Consider the following 12753-nt stretch of genomic DNA (forward strand, 5'->3'; position numbering starts at 1 on the left):
CTGGCAACATTTGTGTTGCCAATTTTTCAGAAACCGCATATTACACACACGGATTATAGCGACCGCCATTATGGTGCGTAAAAAGCTGGATATTCTCTACACAGAAAAATAAAACTACCCAAATATGCGTATTTTTGACGCAAATGAGCACTTTTGTGCGGGAAGGTACTTTTAGGTAAAAGTAGTTTACCAATTTTTGAGTACCTGCACGGAAGTCATCATTTAGGTAAAATTGAATACCTTGATTCATCAATATCAATATCAAAAACTCCTTACAAATTTTTACTCGAAATTAGGTATTCGCATTTTATTGATCTGTTGCGATGTTTTCACCAATTTTTATGCGTATTATTTACCTGAACCAGTGAAAACATTCAGGTTTACATAAATTTACGTTGTTTTTACGTGTTCGCTTGGTAATATTTTCTTTGTGTGTACATTTTGATGTATCTGTTTTATGGCACTTACAGTGTTGCCAATAATGTATAAACACTACAACATACCTCATATTTTCTAATAGAAGAAGTTAATTGAAGCAATACAAGAATTTCATCTAAATCATATAAAAGTTTTCGAAACGTTTTGGCATCGCAACAATTCGACGAGGTCGATCATGACGTGGACTGATGGGTACGGCCAGCTCAGTAGGCTCACCGTTGATTGGTGTTTGGGCTGTTGTATTCGATGGTGGCTCAGCTGTCCTTGGTGTGGGTGGATGATAAACTTTAATTATTTATTCGTTAGCGGCATGTTCTTCATTAAGACTTCATCTCCGACGTTAATGGATGTTTCTTTGGCTCCGACTTTCCTGTTCCGATTTTCCTTCGCACGGTATTCGATGGCTGCATTCTTATCTCGCTTCTCCTCATTGAAAATCACTTCATCACGTACATGGGGAAATAGACCTCGGAAACTACGACCGAAAATCAGTTTGGCAGGAGGAACTCCCGCGACACTGTGAGGCGTTAATGAGTACATGTAGAGATACTCTTGAAGTGCGTTTTTAGCATTGTCGGTTTGCAGGACATAAGCCGACCCATCCTCGTGAGAATTTGCTTCAAAAAACGGATGACGTCGGAAAACCAAGTACGAGTCATGAACTCAGCAACCACGAACCGACTGTAAAGATCCACCATTACGAAAATATACTTGCCGTTCGGGAGTGGTCCCAAGAAGTCTGCGCTCAGATGTACCCAAGGAGCGGATGGCATTTCGCGAATCCTCAGGGATTCTGGAACAATCATTGGTCGAACTATCTGGCATTCAACGCAACTCCTACATCCGACCACCACATCGCTGACCACAAACGCCTTTCCATTTTTTCTTTTCCAGGATGTCCCGTATGTGCCAACTGAACCACAGATTCTCGGAGATCGACTGGGACCACGATTTTGCCTCTGCGCAGTAAAAGGTCCTTCAAACAGCAGAACTCGGATTTTTACGGTGCGAATGTCTTCAACTCTGCGTTCCATTGGTTGTCATTAAGTGCCTTTTTTACCTTTTGGAACTCTGGGTCATCCTGGGAGCTACGAATAATTTGAGTCATGGAGATTGCAGCCGGTTTGCTGATTTCGACTATAGAACTCAGAACCTCCTCGGACCTTTTGTCGTAAGTTTCAGTGTCAACCGTCTTACACATCCTGGAACATGGGTCTGCGATATTCACCAGGGACGTATGCAATGGAATATCGATACGACTGCATGCGAAGAACCCATCTTTCTTGACGCTCATTCGGACAGGAAGACTCACTAAAGATATGAACGAGAGGTTTATGGTCAGTGAGGATTGTAAAATCTAAGCCTCGGAGATGCATTTCAAATCGCTCCGTTGCCCAAACAATAGCAAGGGCTTCTTTGTCCAACGTAGAGTATTTCTTCTCCGTCTTGGAGAGGCTTGCATTAGCATAACAAACTGGTCTCGGTTTCGAATTGTTAGCTTGTATCAAAACGGCACCTAAGCCGTTAACGCTCGCATCGGTAGTCAGCAACGTTTTGTAGTGAGGATTATAGAAGACCAAATGTTGGGGTTCGACACGGCTTGTTTGACTTCGTTGAACGATTTTCTGGCTTCTTTCGACCAGTGGAACTTTGCACCTTTAACTACCGTTTCACGAAGGAGCGCTGTAAGGGCGGACAAGTTGGGGATAAATTTTCCCTCCTTATTAATCAACCCAAAAAAGCTACGCATCTCGCTGGCAGATTCAGGACGACGGAAGGTTTGAACGGCACTGACCTTCTCGTCCGTTGGCAGGATTCCGTTTGCAGACAACTGGTGTCCCATACATCTCACTATCGACTGCCCAATTTCGCACTTCGGCTCGTTGATAGTAAGGCCATCTTCCTCTAGTCGAGTCAACACCACCTTTAGCCGCATATCATGCTCGTCCTTAGATGATGCATACACCAGCAAGTCATCAATAAACACCCACCACACACAACACAACACCACTTCTTTTAATCCATTTAGCACTCTTTCGATACACCGCTGGAAATCTCAGGGGCCACCTTCATTCCGAACATAAGCCACTTATACCGGTAATAAGCATCCTGAGTGACGAAGGTGGTAATGTCGCGTGACGCGGTTGTCAGTTCAATTTGGAGAAATGCCTTTGCCAAATCAATCTTTCTAAATATTTTGCATCCCACCAAATGAGGCATTATTTCCGATTGAAAATTCTCTGACCCACAGAAAACGTCAAAATGGGCTGCGCGCACTATCCGCCATTACCACTCGTGGAAAGCTGGATTCCGTGATGCGATATACGTCTCAATGATTTTATATACTTTTAGTTTTCCATTTCCATACACTTTTTGTTCTTTGTTCGATTTGCACTCTTTGCTCACAGTGCACCCTTGGTTTTTCAGTCGCTTTCATGTTTCTCGAGTCATCACGTTGACGTCACGAGTCGATGATCCATTCCGTTTTGATGCCGCCTACAAAACAAGTCGTTGTCTCTAAACCAGAACCAGTCGCATGAACTTGCTGGACATCATCGGAATCAATCTCCACTGCACATTCGCTTGAAGAATATGATATCGTATCGTGTGCCTCTCGCACTTGTTGAATTTTTGACTTCCGAGACGACGTTTTTCCAGACTTCGATTTTGTTTTGCACATCTTTTTGAAGTGCCCAACAATTTGACACCTATAACAGGTTCTGGATCTGGCTGGACACTTTTTGTCATTAACGAAATGTCCTGTGTTACCACAGTAGAAGCAAACCTCTTCACGTCCCTTCTTTTTAACCAGCCTCAGCTGCGTTTCTTCCGGTAGCTTCTACACTTGGTCCCGATTCCGCTTCACAGCTTCTAGCACTCGACCCTCCTTCGCAATTCCTTGAACCGTCATTAGCTTTTTCTTCAATACCGCTTCCCTTAAGGCATCCGATTCCTAGTTGAGCAAAATCATTTCAAATCGCCTGGAAATACGCGAAAATTTAATCGACCATTTTTTATTTGAATGAAACTTTGCACACGTATTTGGCTTAGCAAACTGAGCATTTTTCACAGGTGGAGAGATTTTTTACACCCATGAGTTACATTCTAAAAGGGCGTATGCCTTTTGGCACAGGTTTTATTCGAAGCATTGTAGCCCAGAAACCGTTGTTTGTATAGAAAAACTGTCTGAGAATGAGTTATAGGGAATTAAAAATGCACCATAAAAAAATATACACTGTACAAAAAAAATTTTTTTTGACCAAAAAAATTAAAAATAAACATTAAATTTCAATTTAAAAAGAAAGTTGAATTTTTCTTTATTTTTTTTTAAAAGAAACTTGACGTTAATACGCAACTTTTTAAAAAAAGTCCAGGATGGAGAAATGAAAAATAATTTTTTTATGGTAGATTATTTTTTTTTATGAAAATTCTAATCCAAACATTTTCCAAAATATTTGTATTCTGATGATTTTAACGGATGCAGAGAGTCATTTTGAATCAAAAAGCTCTTGGTAGTTAACATTCTGAAGGCATTGGTTTTCGAGTTATTTCTAATTTAAGCTCGAAAAATTATAATTATTTAGGAAAATACATGTTTTTCTTAATTTGACCATGGTTCTCCAGCAAAAACCATACGTTCATTGGAATGCTTGATCAAAAATATACAATTCATTCTTTGACAACAAAACGATTGGGCGAACGTTTCTCAAGAAAATAGTTGAATGTTCTAAGTGATATAAATATATATAAGAATCAAATATTTATTTTCGAGTTTTATTATCTTAGGAACATATTTTTTTATGACATAGATAATTTACAGAACTAGTTTCACCTTATATTTTATATACATGATAAGTAAATGATTCGTCATCTTTTGAAAACAGCTTCGTTTGTATCTTATTTTCTGAAATCGGAACAAAAGAGTAATACTTTTGTGTGGCAGCTATTGTTTGAAAATATTGCTCCATTCTGTTACTCCTTGTTCATATTCTTCATATGATACCCAACTAAATAATATTTTTGATGAATTTTAATTACTTTTCTGATTAGACCAATCATACAATTCTTTTGCGCTTGTAATGGGATGCTCATGTTCTTTAGCGAAACTTGCATTTCCTGCCATTCGTTTTAATATGCAACCAATTGCATCGCATGGGCCTTTACCAAGAGATGTCGCAAAAAAATGCCACTCTGCATCGACGTTATATTTTGTTTTGAACTTGCAAAGACTTGTAAGTTTTTTCTATTTTTATATTGCGAGGCAGCTCCATCAGACATTAATATAGCTTTTTTCAACTCTATTGTTGTTTCCAAAAAACTCATTAATTTGGCAATGAACACCTGAACCGCAACAGTATCATGATGGAGTACTTCCGATATTATGATGAAGCTGATATTCTTAAGTGTTCCAGATTCTGAATAGTAAACAACGAAGGGATGAATGGTGGCTTGACTATTATTCCAATAACTACACGAATCACAAACTGTGACTGTTCAATATTTTTAATTTTGCAATAACGTTTTCGTTTAATTCGCGTAAGCTTGATGAGCACCGATAATCAGGAAAGGGTTTACAGCATTTGGGCTTGGTGTATTCCATTTTCACTTTATTCATCTTCACAAAATGCAAACTGTTACTAACACATCTGGAGTAGTGCAATCGTATTTATATACGAAAACAGATATTATAGGTAACCCAGTAGTTATTGGTTGCGTACTTTACAAACAGTTATTATTAGTAAACAAGTAGGTAGTGTTGCACGACAAACATATTTTTTTATAAAACATTCGGCAAGGGGGAACGTGTAGGTAGGCTAAGGTTTAGCGCTTGAGTTATTTATGCAATCGTTTTGTTGTCAAAAAATGAATTGTATATTTTTGATCAAGCATTCCAATGAACGTATGGTTTTGCTGGAGAACCATGGACAATTGAAGAAAAACGTGTATTTTCCGAAATATTAATAATTTTTTGAGCTTAAATTTAATATAACTCGAAAACCGATGCCTTTAAAATGTTTACTACCAAGAGCTTTTTGATTCAAAATGACTCTCTGCATCTTTTAAAATCATTAGAATACAAATATTTTGAAAAATGTTTGAATTAGAATTTTTATAAAAAAAATAATCTACCATAAAAAAATTATTTTTCATTTCTCCATCCTGGACTTTTTTTGTAGTGTATATTTTTTTTATGGTGCATTTTTAATTCCCTACAACTCATTCTCAGACAGTTTTTCTATACAAACAACGGTTTCTGGGCTACAATGCTTCGAATAAAACCTATGCCAAAAGGCATACGCCCTTTTAGAATGTAACACATGGGTGTAAAAAATCTCTCCACCTGTGAAAAATGCTGTTTTCTAAGCCAAATACGTGTGCAAAGTTTCATACAAATCAAAAATGGTCGATATTCGACCATCGGTCATTTCGCGCGATTTGTCTCAGTTGTCAAATACTTGCTCCGTGATCCTCGCCCTTGATCCCGGAGTCGATGAATAAACGTTTTAACCGGCTCATTCTCCTGTTGCATCATTTTCCGGAACACACATCGCTCGTAAGGAACATTGCTGAGCGGGGCGAAGTGCGCGTCAAGCAAACAAATAGCTTCTGAAAACACATCAGTGCCTGGGGGAGCACTCGCATCATGCCCTCCAATATTATAAAATATGTCCTGTACTTCGGGGCCAGCAAAGTGTAATAAGTACGAACGCTTACGCGACGGAAGTGAAACACAATTCGCTTCCAGGCAAAGATGAAGCGCCACTTCGTCCACCGGCTTGCTATTGACGCTGTGTCCATGACATCAACAGGTGCTAAACTTGCTTTGTCCATCTTCCGCTGTAAGGTTAGGTTCAATGTAGCCGCACGTGTATGAGCACTACGTTTTTACGTTCCGAAACAATTCACCTATCCGATTTATTCGTATTCGAACAGTTCCTTTTCGCATTTAAGCACTCGATCGCCGAACTTGATCGCGAAATTCCATCTTCGTTGCCAAAAATGTTGGGATTAAAATACCGCACGTGTATGCTTTACAAGTGTACTTTTATTTATGCCGTTCTTATTATCTACATTTTGGTGTATCTGTTTTATGGCACCTACAGTGTTGCCAATAATGTATTATCACTACCACATAAATAATATAATTAAGAGTTTATCATTGGATGGAATTTTGTGACTGATGATTTCAAACTTAATAACATATGGTACGCTCGAGACTCGACTACTCATATTAGTAGAGCCTAATTGAATATCTTTCTCGTTAAATACTACAAAATCACAATTCGAATTTCAGTACACAGTACAGTCGAACGGCTCCGCTTTTGACGGGTAAACCAGTTCCAGAAATCCACTTCGGTAAGCTATATGCTGGTGTTGCAGAGTAAATCATTGTGAAATTAAATTACCCAGCAAGCTGTTTCAAGAGGTTCCGATTTAAACTTCACTTTTCTCGTTTGTGACATAAATAGAGTTGATATCATTTAGTGTTTTGGCTCCGTTCTCACCGCCTGAAATTTTTGATAATACATTATTGTACAGAAATTCTGTTCGCCAGACTAAAACTCCAATGACTTTATTCGGTACCCCTCGTCGAAATATTGTGTTTACAGCATCGGACACTGAGCGGCGCTCGCGCAGCAAATGCTTGTGTGACGATTTTGACGTTTGCGTTGTCCACCTCCCTTCTCAAATACATACAGCTGCTTTTGCATGACTGAGGTGGAGAAGTGATTAACATTTTTTGTGCATTTATTTCATCCAAATGACTTCAGATAATTAAACGATTAGGACAAAAAGTGTTTGTTTTACAGTGTTTAATTGTTTCTCTAATTATTTGCAAAGTAACAACCATTAAAAAGCGTAATACAGGTATGCATTCGTTTAGTACGTGATCTACTACAAAACCAGGCGTTGTCGGTCGGCTCTGCAATATCTCGTTTTTGCTTTAAACGAAACGAGAAGAAAGTGATTTTCTAAATGAGAATGCATGAGCCAAGTGGCAAATATAATATTTGATGCTTTGCATTTCCTTGATAAATTAGCTCATCTTTCGCCGTTCAACATCCGCTATGAAGCGATAATGTTTTCCGAAAAGTGCGGTAATAAAACAAGATAAGACCAGAATCCGCGTACAAGATGCATTTCAAATCGCAATAGTTTCTACTGTAATACATTACTCTCTTAATCAACTGATACAGTGTGAGCTGAGCTGATTGAACTTTTTGATGCGCATGTTACTTCCTACACAAAAAAAAGAAACGCGACCTACTATTAAAGTAAATTGGTCGATATCTAGTAGAAATTGGCCTGCATATAGAGAACAGATGCATGCTTGATGATTTTGGTATAAAAATAGATTTTGATGGTTTTGAAGTGGATCCCATTGCTTAATTTTGGTGATATGTCGAAATCTGTGCTTAACGCATCTCTTGTTATTTTTCCTCGCTGTAGATGGCTTCAGGAAGACCCATTAAGTGCGTTGTTGTCGGCGATGGAACGGTAGGCAAAACATGCATGCTTATTTCGTACACAACGGATAGCTTTCCCGGCGAATACGTTCCCACGGTGTAAGTTTCACATTACAGTTCGTTGCATGCTCACGAAGCATAGAAAAAATAGCGCGCTTCAATGGGTATTGTTTTTATATGTTTCATATATGATGCTGATAAAGCTTCGACAACTACTCGGCGCCCATGGTAGTGGACGGAGTACAAGTATCACTCGGATTATGGGATACCGCTGGGCAAGAAGACTACGACCGGTTACGGCCACTTTCCTATCCACAAACTGATGTATTCCTCATATGCTTTAGCGTAGCGAGTCCATCGTCATTCGAAAACGTCACTTCCAAGTGGTACCCAGAAATCAAACATCACTGCCCGGATGCACCAATTATCCTAGTTGGTAAGTTTTGCTGTTCAGTCTCGTTTTAAATTGCTCGTGGTCGTCTACATTGCAATACTACTACAGTATAACATTGCGCATCACATTTTTGATAAAAAAAAATTTTCTGTTGACCTGAAAACCTGATGTTATCAAGCTGAAATTTCATGTTCATGTACTAATTCAAAGAGGATCTGTATCCCCTGCAATAAAACAGCTTTGACGTTTTTTGACAAATTTTGTCAATTACCCTTGATGTTTATGTTTTGAAAGTTTCAAGAGAAAAATTATCAAACGTTATTCCTACATCATTCTAAATATCTAGAATGAACGTCGTGAACCTTTTTGCTTTTGGTTTACTTACTTTTTTATCATAAAAGTGAAACGAAATGGTGGAACGAGGTGTTGGGTTGTATTATTTGAATACATTTGACGAACTTCGAAGTTCTGCTTCGTCAGGCAAAAGTGCTCTTGGAAGGTAAGAACGATCTTCTGAGTCAGAATTGCTAGATTATAATATGTGTAAGTAGAAATCAAACGCTTTATATTCTTATTGTATAACAATATTATTACCCTTCCAATTGCTGTTTTATTTGCATTAAAGGGTAAGGACTTGGACGTCAGAGCATGCTCATTAACTCAATGACTGTTTAGACAAGCGCGTTTTCGATTGCACACATTTTTGCCTCCACCGACCGGATTTCAAACATTAATATCTTGATCTCTAGTTGAAATGTTCCTCAAACTTGTACCATGTTGATCGACATATCTTTTCAATAGCAATAAAAATTTCAGCTGGAATTCACCAAAAATTATTGAAATTTATATATCTTTCACATTTGCCTTACAATATTGACGAGGCACGTAATTTACACATCTCAGTAACAAGACAGCAGAGCATACAGTTCTACCGCCATTAAATCAGCGTTCCCCCTAAAATAAATTGCCCAGAAGTCACCTGATTAACGAACACGTGTTGCAACTTGTTCCAACCAATGAATTCGGGCTGTATATAGTAAACATAGCAATAATGGATCAAAATCTTGCTCTTCAGGTACCAAAATCGATTTACGGGAAGACCGAGAAACGCTAAGCGCACTGGCCGAACAAGGTCTGTCCGCACTCAAGAGAGAGCAGGGACAAAAATTGGCCAACAAGGTTCGCGCGGTGAAATATATGGAGTGCTCCGCATTGACGCAGCGTGGCCTCAAACAGGTATTCGACGAAGCCGTACGAGCCGTTCTACGGCCGGAACCACTCAAACGACGTCAACGAAAGTGTGTTGTGATGTAAGAAGTCTTCTGAGTATCTCGTGCTCTACCGGAATCTCTTGTACATAGGATTAAGTAAACCGAACAAAACATGGTAGAGATGCAGCTGAACAATAATCAATCCTCGAATGTTCATTGGATGGTTCATGGATGTTTTGGGAGAGAATACGAATGATAAGTATATATTCTAAGCATTAGTTCTCAATTAACCAAAAATTAAGACAAATGTTTCGCACAGTGCAAATGAAAAAAAAAGAATCAATTTGTTGTCACACATTTTTGTGCCATTGTAACTTTCAAACACGTCACAAAAATAGTGTATGGGCGTAAGCGTACACTTTTTTTTAAATGAAATATCTATATACCTCACTCATCGATATGACCTGCATATTTTTTTATTCTGAAAATCGCTTCCAAATTTTTGTAAGATTTACACCAATCAAAAACCTACGGCGTGAATTTCATTGCAAATACCAACCAAAACAAACATCCCTGCCAAGCTGCTAGCTATTGCATCGAACTTATGAAGGCCTACGTTCAAAAGCAGAATATTTCCATCGAGCGATATTTTGTCGCGAGATTTCTATGATTATAACTATCAGTAGGATATAACAATAACTAGCTGAACGATTACACCTAAGATCAAAAGATAAAAGTTAAAAACTGTTGGATATTTTAGCGAAAACATTTCAAATATGAGGGTTCAACACATACTGAGACTAGTTCAAATTCAGATTTCAGTTCAACAAGATCTGCCGTGAAAGGACTCCAACTACCGGATTCTTTGTACTTCATTGCTTTTCTGGGCATATTTTTTCGCGAAGAATTTTTGTAATAAAATTGACGGAAGCTGAATATCTCTTGCGATTTATTTACTACTGGATAGCTTGAATTTCGATATTGTTATTTCATTTGATTCGGTTACAAATAAAACAGAAGGTAAAATCTAGTCACTAGTGAACGTCTAAAACCGATTTTTAAACCAATGGCGTATATTAGGAGGACGAAAAATTGAAACAAACATTACAATAATACAACATGAGAAGTCAATTTCTGACGTAACGAACACTAAATGTGACACCACCAGAAGCAAGCAGTGATTTAGGTCTTTGATCTAATTTTTATTCATCACGAAAAATTAATCATAGCGTAATAGTTTAATAATTTGCAGCCGCGCAATTTTTTATCCTCACGAATACCTAAATCAAAACAGATTGATTTTCGTCATATCATCATAGGTTTATATAAATGTGCACCGTAGTGTTACGATACATTTTCAAGTATACAGATGCATTAAAGATTATTTGAATACTACTTAGCTTTGGTTTCGGTTTATTGCAACTTACCTGCTCGCAGATTTGGCTAATTTAGGCGTTAGAGCGTTGAGTGACAACACCAAAGCAAATCGCTGCAGACAATTACAGGACAAAAGCGCAATCCTTCGAACGAATAAAAAACAAATAGTCAAGTTCTTTTCTGTTCCACTTAAATAAGTAAGATCTGTTTTATTAGCCCTAATTTACTTCAACTGACATGACACATGAAACATTTGTACACTTAGGCTATTATCGCTAAACGAGTAGTATGATTTCTTTGGGTTTCTCAGCATTTATAAGTTTTCGTATTTTTATACAGCTAACTCTAATTACCTTTTGAATGATTGTAGAACATGACTATGAAATATATATTTTTTCCTAAAGTAAACGTTTGCGGAGTTTCACTAGCAGTTGGGATATGACTGCCTCTTTTAATTTTTCATTTGATAGAAGAAATTCAATCATTTTTATCGATATACAATACTAAAGCTAAAATGTTAGTGACCAACTCGTCGTTACTGAAACGTTCTATTCAAACGTTTTTGAAATAAACGCTTTTTGGTATAATATTTTCGTTTGCGGAAATCGTATATTTTATGAGGAAATGTTTGCTTTTGCAGAAATTGTATGATTGCAGTTATTTTTGTTTTGTATCCAAATAGCGCATTAAATTCACTGCATTCGAATCTTTTTTGATTGCGAAAGCTACCAGTTAATTTATAGTGAAAAATAGAGTTATTTGGAAAATCATTGAAACAGCGTTAATTTGAAAACAGTCAAATAACAAATAAAAGTGTGATTCTATAATACAGTTATTTTCTGTGAAATTTCCTGCCACTTCAAGAAAGGGATTTGAAATAAATGGCTTACAATTTCATTCCTTGTTACTAACTATTCATCTGTACTTTAAAAATGGAGGATTTTTGATGGAGTACTACGTCAGATCTGAAAAAATCTGCCTTTGACCTACCTAATAGCAGACATTTAAACAGAATTCAATATTCTCCAATTCTCGCGAAAGCATATCAAGTTCTTCCTGATGCTGGAAAAGATCAAATATGAATTGAATCAATGAAAGTAAGCGTCATTTGAAATAGTGAATTGACTGCAATGCAAGCATACCTCTACTAAAAGTCGATGAATTACTTCGTCATGGATAGAATTGGATTTTAAATCTTTCTCAAGCAAGAAAGTTTACAATTCTTTTCAGATTTCTTCATCATTATTTATAAATCTATGATTTCAACTTTCAAAATATAATAAAAGTTGAACAAGATGTTTTGGTATCGTGCTCTAATTTGTCTCCCATCTCTTTAATATCTACAAAGTTAAAATAAAATTTTGCATACGGAAAATTGCGCTGCAGAACGAGCGTGGCGATAAAAACTATTCCACTGTCGGACTCGGCAGTATTTTCACCTTTACCATGTATTACTATTCGTTTTTATTTTTAACGTTTCCTCGCATATGTGTTACCAACATTCAGTTTCCTATAAATTATTTCTAACAGGAAGAGCAATGCCACAAGGTTAATATTAAATTTCTGAATTGAATGAATCTATAATATCGGAATTTACGCAATGAATATTCGAAAAGGTTTCAAATATTTTCGCTGCGTCCGCGACAGGAGTGCAACCTGCAAATTTTGTACTTCTTTGAGAATTTCAAGACGACGTGCGAGTCAGTTAGGCGATATGATCTGCGGCAGATAATGCTTCAAACGCAATTGCGCTGCGTTGCTCAAATTAACATAACATTAACAGTTTCTTTCGAGTCATGATTCGAACATACGATGACTGGCTTGTTAGACTAGCATCGTACCTCGAGCAAGCTAATGAAAAAGA

The 12753-nt window shown here is 37.4% G+C and overlaps 2 protein-coding genes across 4 annotated transcripts in view; one reads left to right on the forward strand and one right to left on the reverse strand.

The window, feature by feature from the left end:
* Positions 1-7122: 7122 nt before the first annotated feature.
* LOC129718324 (ras-related C3 botulinum toxin substrate 1) lies at positions 7123-11297 on the forward strand. Its single transcript, XM_055668990.1, has 4 exons — positions 7123-7308; positions 7891-8006; positions 8111-8343; positions 9377-11297. Exons 2-4 carry the CDS (start codon positions 7891-7893, stop codon positions 9613-9615), a joined length of 588 nt encoding a protein of 195 aa, XP_055524965.1. The 5' UTR covers positions 7123-7308; the 3' UTR covers positions 9616-11297.
* The window catches only part of LOC129718322 (uncharacterized), a 99923-nt gene continuing 98301 nt past the window's right edge, over positions 11132-12753 (reverse strand). Inside the window, exon 10 of one of the 3 annotated variants that reach the window (XM_055668983.1) lies at positions 11132-11951. The gene's annotated coding sequence lies outside the window, so the exon portion shown is untranslated. The remainder of the gene's footprint in view (positions 11952-12753) is intronic. The other 2 variants (XM_055668987.1, XM_055668984.1) reach the window with 2 other exon arrangements.

Source organism: Wyeomyia smithii, chromosome 1, assembly GCF_029784165.1.
Source record: "Wyeomyia smithii strain HCP4-BCI-WySm-NY-G18 chromosome 1, ASM2978416v1, whole genome shotgun sequence".
Classification (NCBI taxonomy): Eukaryota; Metazoa; Arthropoda; class Insecta; order Diptera; family Culicidae; genus Wyeomyia; species Wyeomyia smithii.

Bases quoted from the DNA above. Each gene is read 5' to 3' on its own strand.
- LOC129718324 (XM_055668990.1), top strand. From the start codon at position 7,891: ATGGCTTCAGGAAGACCCATTAAGTGCGTTGTTGTCGGCGATGGAACG. The intron at 8,007-8,110 runs GTAAGTTTCACA...ATGCTGATAAAG, and splicing joins GGCGAATACGTTCCCACGGT to CTTCGACAACTACTCGGCGC. The intron at 8,344-9,376 runs GTAAGTTTTGCT...CTTGCTCTTCAG, and splicing joins TGCACCAATTATCCTAGTTG to GTACCAAAATCGATTTACGG.